A 14,827-nucleotide genomic window follows, 5' to 3' on the forward strand; every position below is an offset into this window, starting at 1 on the left:
GTTTGAAGCAGAATAAAATGAATCCAATTTAATTAGATGCTTACTTAAGATGGATGTAAAATGCTGCATACAAACATTCCAATGATTTTTAAGAGTTGTGTCCCTTACCCTAGGTCTACCTCCTTAAGTACCAGTCCCTAAAACTCAGACCCTGGCAATAAGGTGATTCAAGGTGTAGAATAACCCCTGGAACCAATGATGCTTTTTTGGTCTACATATGCTATATTTTCATGTGGCAATAGTCCTTTCTGTATTTAGATCTGAACTTTTGAGAAAACTTAACTTTAATCTCCCACTAAAATCAAGCAAATCAAACCAAAACAAGAATGATAACTCTTGCAATGTGCTAATTTCATGTACAATCTAAATAAATTTTATCTCAAAAGTGCAACAACCAAATAAAAAACTAAGACTAGTTATGTCACATATACTGATTTCTGAACAAGAAATAAAACTGAATTTGGTAGGTTTTTGACATGCATGAATCACCTTCTGTCTGATTTTTATAAAGACTGCTACTTAATTATATACAATTTTCCAACTAAATATTAACTTATTAACTACAGAACTAACAGATGGTCTACTTGAAATGCATAGGCCTAAGGAGTCATGTGGCCGACAGACTTATCATATGACTGATTATAACCCCTTTTAAAATGTTTTCATACAAAACTTCCTGATCTGTAAGCATTGGATTTCTATTCCACACCAGAACAAAATGTATGAATATATACATTGTTTACTTTGAAATGAATGTAACACTAGACATAAAACACAAAACAAAAACATTTCTATGTCAATACTAAAAACTATATTTTTTACAAGTTTGTACCTACAAGTAAGGTCTATGTACCTATAGACTCGCACTGTTTGTTAGAATCAAATCTACATGTACATTGAATCTTGACTATATTTTACAAATCAGTACAGTGTACATGTACATTGTACTGACCCTAACATGGATAGAATACTTTTCCAACAGGTCAAGCCGGCAAGTTTAGTTGCAAGTGAACTGGCCATGAATGAAGTTTACTCAACCATAAATACACTACTAACAATCATTTTTGTCCTCTGCTGCTACCCGCAAGGACACATAGAAATAACATGTCGGACCCGTCACACTTGAGGACGAACTCCTAAAAACTGCTAGGTCTTCTGCACTTCCAATTTTTTTTTGCGGCAATGGAGACATTTGGTGACAAAGTGCTCATTTTTTAAGTGATGGCGGTGGAACGCATGTCATCCTGTTTTTGTTGAACAAGAAAAACTTCAAAAATAAGGTTAAGTGGCCCAATGCTAAAGCTCTACTTCACTTGGACTTGACAGTCATGAAATTTGCTTGCTCTTGGTCAGTGGGAGAGTACTTACAGTGTATTTCAGCCCTGCCTAATCTTAAACACAAAGTAGCATTTTTATTTCACCTTTTGTTTAACACGTTCAAGTAGATATTTCTGCTTGGTAGCAGTAACACAGATATATTTTTTTCTGGCCTGTTCAGGATTTGATCCAACAGGAATTCAAAGAGTTTCATCTTCGCAGGACTAACCTCTATCAGTTGTGAGTGTAATAAGGTCCTTCACAAGTAAAACAATACCTACTGTATGTACATGTAAATGTAGGTTAATATAATCAAAGATTCACACTGACACACTTCCATAAAGTCTTTTCTAACTTCCTTTTAGAATATATTTTACTTACAGTATATATGTATACATGTGTCCCCATTCAAATTCAATTTCAAATGTACATGTATGCTCAGAATGGATGCATAACAGGTTTCAACACTAACAGTAGTCCAGTAGTCCTGTGTCACCCTAATTTTGGAAAGGACTCCTTAAAAAATTTCCATGGTAGTCCCATGGACTATTTAAATTTTGCCTTATTTTTCAGAAGATCTAAGAACAGAACAGTCATTACTGTCTGCGGACTACCTGTTCTATGTCTGAAGTAGTCTTGTTGACCACCAAACAAATGAAGTTAGTGTCAAACCCTGGGGTCTCCATTCAAATGTACATGTATGCTCAAAATTACAGTTGTACATGTGTGCATCTATCAAAAAGTAAACTGTACATACAAATGTACCAGTTGTACATGTATTTGTATATGTTGGCATAAACTCAAAATTACATGAACCCTACATTTCATCTAAGTTAAAAAATACATATAATTCATTAGCTTCAAACTACAGTAACACACTTTCGAAGTATAAAGATCATGGGCTGCAGACTTATCACATGTAACCACATGACACATACATGTTCATGTATAGTAATGCATTACATGTAAAAATGTACATGTAGTAATGTATCCACTTATCATTCTATTCAGTACTTACCAAAAGAGAATCCTCTTTAGGAAATTTATTTTTTCTGTAACTTTTTTCAAAGATACTGTTGGGAGGAGCCTTCTTAGGTACCCTGTCTTTAATTCCAAAACATTCACCAATCTTAGTGAACAAAAATCTGGAAAGAAATCCATTATTGCAACATTCACAATGTAAATCCTATTAAAGAACACAAGGTTAATATTACATGTACCACAGAAATATACATGTACAAGAATTCAGGACGTGCAGAAAGTACATGTAGCATTAATTCATACTTGGGTGTAACGATTTACCAGTAAATCACAATCTTATCTGTTCCAATATGGAAATCAATACCAGAACCATTTTGGGATCCAATTTCCTCATTTAGGTAAACAAGAAGCAAAAAAAATAAGAGCTAGAAATTTTGTTTCTGGATTTGAAACATTTAAATCTACAATTCAAAAACAATTAAGATTAAACTGTACAGGATAATAGCTAGTCGTTACCAACAGATGTTACAATGTGTAATTTTTAAAAGTAATTAAAATTCATAAAAGAGAAATAAAGTTCACAAATTTAACCTTAATATATTCATGTACAAATGTATATGTATACATGCTGCAGTATTTAATTTTTGTCAATTTGTAATACATGTACATGTACTATGCCACAGCATCAGTACAGAAAGGAACAGTTTCAATATTTTATTTATCATATAAGTTTACAGTTAGCTGTTTAAACAATGGGCAGAATAATCCAGTGGATAAGAGGGTGTCTAACACATTTCGGGTATTTGTAATACATTGTATATACTGTATATCAATTTTGCAGATTTTCGTAACATCAGGGATTGACACTTACAGTAGTCCGGTAGTCCTGAGCCACCTTAATTTTTTAGAGGACTACTTGAAATATTTTCATGGTAGTCCTTTGGGCTATCTAAAATTTGTCTTATTTTTTCATAAGATCTAAGAACAGAACTGTCATCACCATCTGCAGACTACCTGTTTTATCTCTGAAGTACCAGTAGTCCTGTTGACCACAAAGCAAATGAAGTTAGTGTCAAACCCTGAACATGATCAGGAAAGTATGTTCCTGTGTCTAAAATTTTAGTGAATTTAGTTGTATCAAGAAATTGTCACAAAAAAAATCAATTTTGAAATTTCTTTTAATTGGTTGAACATATAGAAAATATTTTAAAAAAATAATTTACTCTGGGCTACCAGCTTATATTTCTTAATTTTTTGTCCTGAATAGAACATCACTGATTGGTCAATTGTGTATATATGTATGTATAATATATATTCCTGTTCTCCAAATTCTGATCAAATAACTTCCCTACATCATGTACATATATATATCATAGTCTTTAGAGCTTGTATAAACATGTACATGTAGGTGTCAATAAAAACTAATTAAATATGTAAATTGTCAAAGGTACCACAGGTGTGACCTAATTATAGTGTGACATCCAGCTGGTTTACCATACAAGTGTATAAAGAAAGGAGATATTTTAAACACAAACTACAATGTATGCATTCTAAAACAGAATAAGCTATGAAATTTCTGCAGATTTATTAAAAGCATCACAAAAACTAAATTTTCTCTCGGCTTACCTTAGTAGTTAAACCTTCAAAGTTGTAAACGATTTCCTGATGTATAAATTGGGGGGTGGGTAAAGTATAGTGGGAGTACCTGCATCTTGTTTTTTTATTATGTACATGTAACATGTAATGTATCTGTACCATTGCAAAATTTTGTATTTATGGTTTACAAGAATAAAACACATGTACCTACATGTACCGGTATATAGAAATTTCCTGATTATTTTTATTGCATGTACTGCTTATCTATTAGAAAACTTCATTCTTTTTACTCCTAAATACTATACATTAAATATTGAAAATTATTTTTTTCTACATGAAAAATGTATTTCAGTAATGAGTGAGTTTAAGTGTATCTATTGTCAAACTCAAATTTTTTTCTTGTTCTGTTTCTTGATTTAAATGTAATTGGAAATATAACTAAACATCAAATTTAATTCACAAATTTCAGACAGTTCTAACTAATCTATGACATAATTTTGGACTAGTCACAGTGTAGAGCTGGAAAACCCTATTCCTACATAATCAGTAAAAGGTCCATTATGACAAAATGAAATGATCTGTCAGACCCATTGATAATCTGTAACTCCTATGTATCACAACAATGCAACAGAACTCTTAAATCTGTCCAACAAGGGTCTAGGACTATTGCTTGAGAAGCAGGACAGGTCCCAAATTAACCTGTGCAACAAATATCTTCTACTCAGCATTCTATGTGTAGTTACAGGCTCCTGGTATTTTTTTTTCTTACAAAGCATGTACATTGGTGTTTTACAATTTCCTTACTAACTAAATTACATTGTACCTTTGATAAAAATATATATCTTTAAAAAGTGTGCTTTGTTTGATTTTATGTGCACAAAATGACACATCTTAAGTATTTGTTAACACAATTGTAGCTACATGTATTCAACTACGTTACATGTACACTGTACATGTACCATTTTCACAATTTCCTTAGCTTACTAAATTGCATTGTACTTATGATAAAAATACATACATCTTTAAAAATGTGAGCTTTGTTTGATTTTATGTGCACAAAATGACACATCTTAAGTATTTATTAACCACAATTGTAGCTATTCAACTACATTGTGTGTACATGTACCACTTCCTTTAAAAGACACTAACTACAAAGTACAAATTAGATATGATTTGACATTCTTTTATGTCAACACTTCATATAACAGGAATGCATATAGGTTAATATATTAAATCTTAAAACTGAATGCAAATAGCAAAATTATCTTAATTGCACCAAAACAAATACGTACATGGAGAGAAAAAAAGATCGGGAAAAGAAATGGAATCGGTTATTTTGAAATCTGACGAACCAACCACGTACAAATATGAACTATTTCTAACATTTAATCGTTATACATTCTTAAAACCAAATGAATACGCGCTAAAATGAAATTTAAAAAACAAAACCATATGCAACTGGCTCAAAGTTTCTTACAATTGGTTCTCTCGGATAGACATTGACCCTACACAACATCACGCCACTTACCGCTCTAAAAACTTTCGTATCAAAAATACAAATACTGCTAAATATAATGCTATTCTTAGATCTCTAACTTGAGGTTGATATTTATCATCATCCGTGCTGTCTAGATCCTTCCATGTTGTTCCTTCTGGTAGCCAAAACCATTCACTCCAAAATGTATTGTAAATGACTTCCATTTTGTCTAAAAACGAGTCAATACTAACTGAAGGAGCGATGACGGTCCCGGATATGAATTTAATACGGGTTAATGAATGATTTCTTATTAGTCACCGACTACATTACAATTGCCATCATCGAATATTGACAATTATACAGTTACAAACTGATCTGAAATCACATGTTTTAGTTCAGAATGTTATTGTTATGGGTACGCTGAAGAACACTAAGTATTTATAGTTTTATAAAAAGTATATTGTTACATTTCTAAATTCAGGCGTGTAGCTGCCGTTAGTCAAAAATGCTCTTGCCTGCACTTAATTTTGCCAATTTTTAAAAAAAATTTTATTTTGAGATAAAATACATCCAGGAGAGGCATAAATGATGCTCTAAAACGCTCTCTCCGCGGAGCTTCGTGGGGGGGGGCTTCGCCCTCTGGACCTGCTGGACCCAGACCCCCTGCCGTAATTTTGCCTGCACTTCAATTTGGCCTCAGCTACGCACCTGAAATTGATCGGCTGAGCGACGGGTTTTCGCCAACCGGTAAATTGGTACGTTCACCAATACAACATGGAAAAATTTGCGCACCAACATAAAAACAAAGAACAAATACTTCTATTAGAAAATTGAAAGAACCTTTCTATAAAAAAAATAATAAATGATGGCAACTTCGTCGTTATATAATCTCTTACAATGGCTTCGTAAGAAGTCTTAAAATTATCGTGTAAGGTTAATCCAAAAGACATGTTTTAGACGTAACTTTGTTTCGACTCCTTGTGTTTTTAACACAAACGAAATTGCATAATACAAGCAAAATTCTTTGCGTGATATCCAAACTACCGTTCAGAGCAAATGTAAAATATCTTAAACCTTAAACTCTTTCTTTCCTTTCTAATGAATTATGTTAACCGACACGTATTTGTGTATAACAGTGTCCAATAATCCGCTTTATAAAGTTGTTATGGTCGTATGTCTTTAAGGGTAGATTTATGTGTGTGTGTGTCTTAGGGGAAATCCGTCAACAAAAGTGCTGATGGACGTCGTATTGTCACTTTACATTTTCTTACGGCGTCTTCCGTTTGCTTTGTGCAGAAACACACACATTTATAAAATTAACTTGATAAAATTTACTGAATATAAGAATACATGTACCTATAATGACTTTTTGTGGACACCATTGTGATATATTTTAGAGCTGGTGAAACAAAATCGACAGGTATATATGTGACATGTTTCATATATCCTTCAAAAATTAGGCCAGCCATATTTTTATCGTTATTTACAAACAAAAAAAATATAGACAAAAAAAATTACCGAAACATTTCAATCGAACTGTTTTTCACTAATTGTTCCGATAGCAAAAATATTTATTAAGAATTATTTGTGGTAATATACCAAATATCCTTTCTATGGTTATACAGTTTACCCGTTAAGTACTGCTGTGCATGTGATTTATGCACGTGCTTCCTCTCTCGTTGTCTAGTCTGAAATGCTCCGAACTTGTCACGGTTCTCTTGTATTTATATACAGCACGCTCAAATCTAATATGGTACCAACTAACTCTGAAACCTATCTTAAGGAAGTCGACCTAGAGTAATTGACACAACTCTTGAAATTAATGATATGTTTGTATCATATTCAATTTCACTAAACCCTATCAAGCTTTCTTTTGAAGCAGAATGTAATCAATCCAAGTTAACTTATTTTGATGCTTGCATAAGATTGATGTAAAATGCTGAATACAAACGTTCCGATGATTTGTAAGAGTTGTGTCCCTTACCCTAGGTCTACCTCCTTAAGTCTAGTCTGCTGTCCACCTATTCGGACACGAACTATAGTAATACCATGTTCAAAATTGTAAAACATGCAACACTATGATAACAGACTGTCCAGAGCCGGATCCGGACACTTTGGACAGGAGGGGTTCCAGCCGAGGTTCCTCAGAAAAAGGGAGGTGGTAGGACATTATTTGTCATTTTTTGTCAATTTATTACATGAAAATGACAAATTTTCCAATAAAAAGGGGGTTGCCCACCCCTGCATCCCTCTAGATCCGCCAGTGTACCCTTACAAACAAGTTTTCTAACTAGAAGACATGGTCGATGACTTAAGTGCACATCGACTATACGGATTAGAATACAAACATGCGGTCCAATATATGTCGGTGAAACACAATAATGAAAGATGTAACAAACGATATCGAATGTTCGGTCGTCGTTCGGCATTTAACGACAACAAATTCTACACAGTTAATACCCATCATTTCATATTCCTATATACTTCACCTTTCACCTACAAAAAGGTATTGCATGACCTCAAAATTAAGGACTTCTGATTTTTTTTGCCAAATCTCTTCAGTTAAATATATGGTCATTCCGCAATTTTTAACTACTGCATGTGGTACTGAACGGAACAATTGATTGGTCTAATTTTAATTAGATTGGGTCTTCAGTCTGGTCACGTGATTGTGGGAAATTTACATGTAGACATACAATCATGTAGTAGAAAACGAATTTCTCTGTGAATCCATTGCTAAAGGTCACTAATACCGTGAACCATGCTCAATCAATAGAAGTTTTAACTTTAAAATCTTATGGGTACTTTGGGGGACTATGCAAGAAAATGGATAAAACGAGAACAAGAAGACTTGACTCGAGCTGTCAGACTGGGCGAAAGCTGTGAGATCTTCAATCTTGAAACGTATGAAAGTTCTAAGTAGGTCAGTTTGTGTCAATGCTGCATCAGTAGTTTTTTTTTAAGATCCAGATGGAGTGAAACATTTACACGATGATCATGTCGTTGTACCAGCAGACAAACCCCAAAATAACATTGTTTTTGTCTGCAAGACTCATATTATATCCAATGTTTATCTTCGAAGGCGTAGAAAATAATGGAGAACAAGAGATAATAATGCTACCGCACTCTCCAAAAGAGATAATGTCTGATCTAATAAAACTACAGTTATGACTACAGCGATGCATTGGTTTTCACACACACACACAGAGTCCAAAGCCGTAACATCCATCGAGGCAAGTGAGGCAACTGCCTCACCGAAAATTTTGATTTTTTTTACATATCAAGTCTATCGAACAATAGATGTTAATATTAATAAAGATAATTGATTCACTTGCCATGATCTTTCTCAATTACAATGTAAATGTATCAAAAATTCTTATGATCCTTTGAATATACCGGATCGTCATATCGGCTCTCCATAATTACAACATATACTCCTTTTGTTTATATTAACAACATAAAAGCTGATTGATCCGGCGGAATGGACAGGCGGAAAAAGGAAAGAGGCTCCTGGAGGTTAGAATTCGAAACGAAACTTATGAATTGCATTTCAGTATAGGATATGAAGTCCTTTTCTATAACCCATTCAAACCATACGAACATAATTATGAACCGTATGGACATGTGATGTATAACGGGCTCGTAACTGGATTGCACAAAAGTAGATCTACGCAAATAAAGTGTTGATCTGTGTGATGCTGAGTCTGCTCCACTCGGTATTGTCTACATCCTCTACTAGTATTCATGATAACACGCCCGTTGGGAAAGATTATGTTGTCGGTTAGTCCGTCTGTCTGTCTCATCAATAATTGGTCATATAAAAAAAGGATTTGTATACATACAAATTGATTTTTCATTATTATTTTTCTATCAACGATCGAGTTGGTGATACATCGGAAACCATCTTGTCCATCCGCCCAATCGATAATTTTTTGGTCGCACTTTTCTTGGCTCACATGCACTTGACAGATAAATTTCAAATTTTGAATGTGCATGACTGTAATACTGGGCAAATGTTATTTGCATGTGACTTTATAATATTGAGCATATATATTATTTGTATGTAACTTTATGGTATTGGGCAAGTATTGTTTAAGTGATTTTGTTAAAGTAACTTAGCCCATTTTGCACAACATCGAACAAGCTAAAACTTTCCGAAATCACAAAAATCTCAGCTTGAACCAAATGGATTAATTTAAAAAAATGGGGATGCAGCTTTATATAGGAATAAATTAAACCATGCTGTAATCACTTTGGGTGCTGTTCGATGTCAAATTCCTATTTAAGACCGGTAACGAGATTGGATATATTACTAGAACCAATCCACTTTTGTTATATTATGAAATTTAAGTTTCATTTTTTGAGACCAATTTGGCTTCTTTTTTCTTCTGCTTTACACGTCTGTACTTGAATTATCTCTTTCAAACTCAGCGAAAAACAATTATAATTATGTATTACTACATGTTATTCAATGTTTCCTGAACACTTTTTCACATTTTAAATACTGAAATCCGTTTTCCGTAGAGGTGGGGGAGTAGGGGGCTTTGCACCCCTGAACGCACTGGGGGCCTTAAGCGACCCCAGACCCACTACTTCAAGTTATGCCTCACAAAGAGAGATAGCATACTTATGGCCTTTCACAAACAACGAAATCCACCGGCAACTGTGTATTAAAATTGTGTTAAGGGCCTTGTGACATGGTTAGTATATAAAGGAAACAAATCCGATACAAGTACCCACGCTACTATCATGACTCACTGTATAACTTTTAATGGTGGCCTTGTAGTGGTGGATCTACAAATTCTAGAAAAGGTAAAGATTCTGCTCACTGGGCTAAAGGGGACCCGTTCCGGTGATTTCTATCTTTTTTTCTAAATATATAAGCACTCAATCTATTCGGGCATAAGCCAACCCATGGATCCACTTATGTTGTATTAATACATTGTTTCATATGCCTTTTTTTTTCGCTGGTCTACGTCTTTCCAAATGTAACTATTTACATTTTTCCTTCTTTCAGCCCCTTTCAACTGTATACAATTGATTTTTATACGGCCGCAAAAAATGTAGATCGTAACTAATGGTATCACCCTGTTGTCATCGCTGTTAAACTATCGTCGTTGGCGCGTCCATTAATTTTCGTTTATTAACGATAACTTGAGTAAAACTTATCGGATGTTTTGGGAATTTTTTAGCACATTGTTCCTAAAACATGGCGGAGGCCCTATAGTTCAAGAGTTTTTGCCTCACCCCATTTGAAAACAAGCGGCTTATAAAAGTGGAAAAATAAGTATTGTCATTAGAATTGATAGAAATTGTTTATTGTTAATCCGATTTTGATGACTCAATGTGTTCCTCGTCAACTAACTCCTGTATATGAGTTATATACAGAATCGACTTTTTTAACCGTTTTCGGTGCTGCAGGGATACGAAATTGGGTCATGCCAAAGAAAAATCAACTTTTAAAAAAGTTTTGGTTCTTTTGTATATTAGACTCCCTCTGTGTTTTTCAATGAGATTTCAAATATCTAATACGGTTTTCGGGTTATAATGGTTCAAAGTGGGCCACGCCCAAAAAAAATCAATTTTCAATATTTTGGTCCGATCATAGATGTTTTCATTATATTCCGTATGAAAATCCCTGTAAGCAACTCCTTGACATTTCAGCAATATCTTACGGATTTTGAGTGAAAGTGGCAAAGATGTGCTTCTCCCTAAAAAATAAAATTTAAAAAAATCCGTCAAAATTGATAATTTTATAGAATGCATTTTTACAATCAGATTTCTGATATCTCTCACAGTTTTGAGTTATAGGAGATCGAAGGCAAATGTCTTTGATAAGTACCGTTAAAGCAGAACTTCTTCCACCTTTAATCGAATTTCAAATTTTGTGCAATTTTGTGTCTAAACCAGTAATTGTGTCCATAATAAACTGCAAGTCCCTGTGTTGAAGTATGTGCAAGTGTGCCAAAATGAAATACAATGTATCTTTCAAATTATATTAAATTGAAAAAATACTCTTCAATCCCATAGCCAGTGGCCTTCTCTTCATGACAGATTGTTCTCCCCAAAAGGGGCGATTCTTGTGACATCATGAATATTTACTGTATTTATACCTCTAGCCCTTGCATCATCACCCTGTCACGCGAGAAAAATGATCGTGAATATATGCACATGCCAACACACGGTAAGCTTGAGTAGAACGGCTTGAGTGTAATGGCTTGTGTGTTAATATTCATTTTAGTGAAAACGGTGTTGCTGACAAGAAAAGATCATGAAAGAATCAGAAAAATGCTTTCTAAAGAATCAATTAGACCGCGATAATTTCAAATTATTTTAAAAATCATTAGAATGAGAAAAACATATATTTGGGTCGATTATCTTGTGTGTCGACTTGAAACAGTGATAGTTGCCACACAGTTACCTCCCTTACATGGTAAACACCGAAAATGGCGTCTGTTAGACTCTCTGAATTTTCGAAATGGTTTTGGAAACCAGAATTTTGGCTGCCAGCAAACGCAACATGGGAAGACTTAGTACCGGAAAATGAAGACGAATATTATCCAAGATTTGAAGACATGTTCTTACCCTCTTTAGGCATTGGCGTGTGTTTACTAGTGGTCAGATTTGTGTATGCAAGGTACATAACTTTCCTTGTGCTCATGTTTCTTCTTTTCCAAGTCGCAAAATTTGTTCCGAGCAAAGATGGGATGAAACTTCTATCACTTACCAATGGTTGCTGTAAATATTTCTCTTTGAATTGTCACTGTACCAAAAAAAAATCCTTTAAAGAGTTCTTTATGGAGATTGCCTTCCCATGAGATGTACATGTAGGGGGTACTAGTTAAAATGGCTCTTGGTCATAATAGCACCTGTGTACATTGTAAATAGTTAAAATGGTACTTGGTTTAAATGGCACCTACTATAGGCTAAAAACCACTAATTCCACTTCCCATAGGCTTCTATGCTAATTTCACAATATTCAATGGCTTCTCTGGACTTTACCTTAACTTTAACCTGCAGAGGACTATATATCAGCATGATTCTACATATGTCAGCTCACAATCCTCAGAATGGCATGTGGGGTTAGCAGACTTGCAGTGCAGTACTGGTTACCGGAAGTGAAGTGTCTATAAATAGCATGGGAAATCCCAGTGTTTTCACAAGATAGGGGTATATTTAGAAATCATTATGGAGATTAGGCTTCACATCACAAGAAGCAAAATGCACCTATAAAATGTACAGAAATGTTTTTCCTTTCAGAAACTGTTTAAATTTTTTAAATGAGATGAGAACTTTTTTCACAGCACTATGAGGAATAGGGGTAATTTCTGCGTAGGACTATTTTTGCTAACGTTCCAAATGCTCATTGGTTGAATTGGTGGTCTGTAACCTAAAGTCAAAATGGCACTTGGTCTATTATTGTGTGTGTGTGTTTTTTTTTTTAATAAATTAGAAATGCCATATAGACCCAACCAATGACAGAATAAATGATTTTGTCATTAAACATACCAATGTGGATTGACACACACACACACACACATATATTTAGTCATAAATATTACCAATAAGATATTTTTTATTATTTATTTTATTTATTTTTTTATTTCATTAAGAAAAGGAAATATCATTCAAGTTTTGATTGCAAATTCATTAAGTAAATTAGTTTGGGAATTGGATGATGGTGTATGGCTTTGTTTATTTAATAGATGATAAAGGTATCATTTTAATTATTTAATTAGATTATTTCACTCCTCAAATTACCATCTTGATATGTCCTGGTATCCACATTACTTTTGTAAAATTTATAAGTTTTATTAGATTATTTACAAAGTAATAAATGTGACATTTACTTCTGTATTTTAATTTACATGTAGTTTTTATTTGTGATAAATTTCACACCTTATATTTTTTTTGGTATTTCACTTAGTTTCAAGTATTTTGATTGCGTTATACAATGTATATCTTCCCATTTTTTTCTAAATAATTCAATGACAGTAATAAATTTGCTGAACAAAATATTGTAAATGAAAGGACAAAATGAAATTTATTCAGGTGAAATTATAAAACATTTGTTATCATAATTAATGCATGACATGTCCTGCAAAAAGACTAATTTTATATCTATCCAAAATATAAATTTACCTCCAAAAAATACCAGGAAGAATACTAAATATATCAGAGGATTTATTTTTGTATTATTAAATGATTAAAACATACATTTATGATGGGTGCCATTTTAACTATATACAGATGCCATTTTGACCAAGTGCCATTTTAAGTTCACAGGTCCCATTTTGACCAAGTGCCATTTTAAACAAGTGTCATTATGGCTAGAATTCCATGTAGGGGAAGTTTTGTTTACATTTGTATTTTTAGTTCATTGACTCCTTAGAACCAGTTTTGAACGGCAAGTTAGTTAACCTCATATGATATTTTCAGAGCTATTAAATAGTGTACAGTATATATGCATCATTTAGGTAATATATATAGTCTTGGTCAGTTTAGATTTAAATACATTTGTAGAAGCTCATTTTAACTTTAAATACTAGATTAATATTGAAGCCTTTCAGGGCTATGGAAAATGGCATTGGTGCAGGCCTTTCATTAAGAGGCGGTACCAGGTACTTTTGCACTTCTAAACTACTGAAAGGTACCTAAAGAATTTTAAAATTTCATACCTGTTCAATAAACAATATGATGAAAAGTACCTCCTACAAAACCAAAGGTACCTGCATTGCAACAAAATAATGAAACCCTTGATTGGTAATGTATTTGAAAAGTGAACTAAGCTGACCAAGTCAGTAGTACAAACCATATACACAGTGATTTAGCTAGCGCTCGTCATTATCGCCATTTATGAAAAGATTTCATAAATGACGAAAATATTTTAGATCGTTTTCGTCACTTAAAATTTGAAAAATGTATAAAACAATTCCATTTAAAAAGGATTTCAGATAAATTTTCATCACCTTAAATATAAATTTTGTGAAAAACTCTCAATTGAAAGTTACATGATTTCACCTGGCCTTACGCTTTGACAAGTTTATGACCCCACGCTTGGTAATTACCTGATCAACCAGGTGTGAAATACATTCTATTGTTGTTTACCTGGCATCCCTGATATGTGCATTGTTAATAATCATTTAAAATAACAACAATTTATTACTCTTTTGATCATTAGGAGCACAAAAGATAATCCCAGGGTTCTCACTCGTCTTCAGCCAGTCGTTTTTTGACCACCGAAAAAAAGCTTCAAGTTGACTCATGACATTTCTGATTTTAAGTATGTTTGAAATATAACTTATATATATACATAATTATTTTAAAGATTTGTCGTGTTAAACGATTTCAATCTTTAATGGATGCAGACCGATATTTACTCCTATATAAAAACCAACTCTTCATGCACCTCGCACATATATAGCTATCTATTTTTAGAAATTTAAATGCACAAAC

General features: G+C 33.4%; 2 protein-coding genes across 2 annotated transcripts in view; one reads left to right on the forward strand and one right to left on the reverse strand.

Annotated features, from left to right (window-relative positions):
• LOC148602899 (ceramide synthase 2-like) overlaps positions 1 to 5,610 on the reverse strand; it is a 46,004-nt gene extending 40,394 nt beyond the window's left edge. The window contains exons 1-2 of the mRNA XM_088551383.1: positions 5,423 to 5,610; positions 2,336 to 2,462 (exon numbers count right to left, since the gene is read on the reverse strand). Of these exons, the coding sequence (XP_088407509.1) occupies positions 2,336 to 2,462; positions 5,423 to 5,595 (300 nt within the window). The 5' untranslated portion in view covers positions 5,596 to 5,610. The remainder of the gene's footprint in view (positions 1 to 2,335; positions 2,463 to 5,422) is intronic.
• A 6,198-nt stretch (positions 5,611 to 11,808) lies between these two features.
• LOC148602900 (ceramide synthase 2-like) overlaps positions 11,809 to 14,827 on the forward strand; it is a 33,120-nt gene continuing 30,101 nt past the window's right edge. The window contains exon 1 of the mRNA XM_088551414.1: positions 11,809 to 12,008. Coding sequence (XP_088407540.1) covers positions 11,818 to 12,008 — 191 coding nt within the window. The 5' untranslated portion in view covers positions 11,809 to 11,817. The remainder of the gene's footprint in view (positions 12,009 to 14,827) is intronic.

Source organism: Perna viridis, chromosome 11 (genome assembly GCF_037379345.1).
Source record: "Perna viridis isolate PV_CMFRI_1.1 ecotype Kerala chromosome 11, ASM3737934v1, whole genome shotgun sequence".
NCBI classification, from domain to species: Eukaryota; Metazoa; Mollusca; class Bivalvia; order Mytilida; family Mytilidae; genus Perna; species Perna viridis.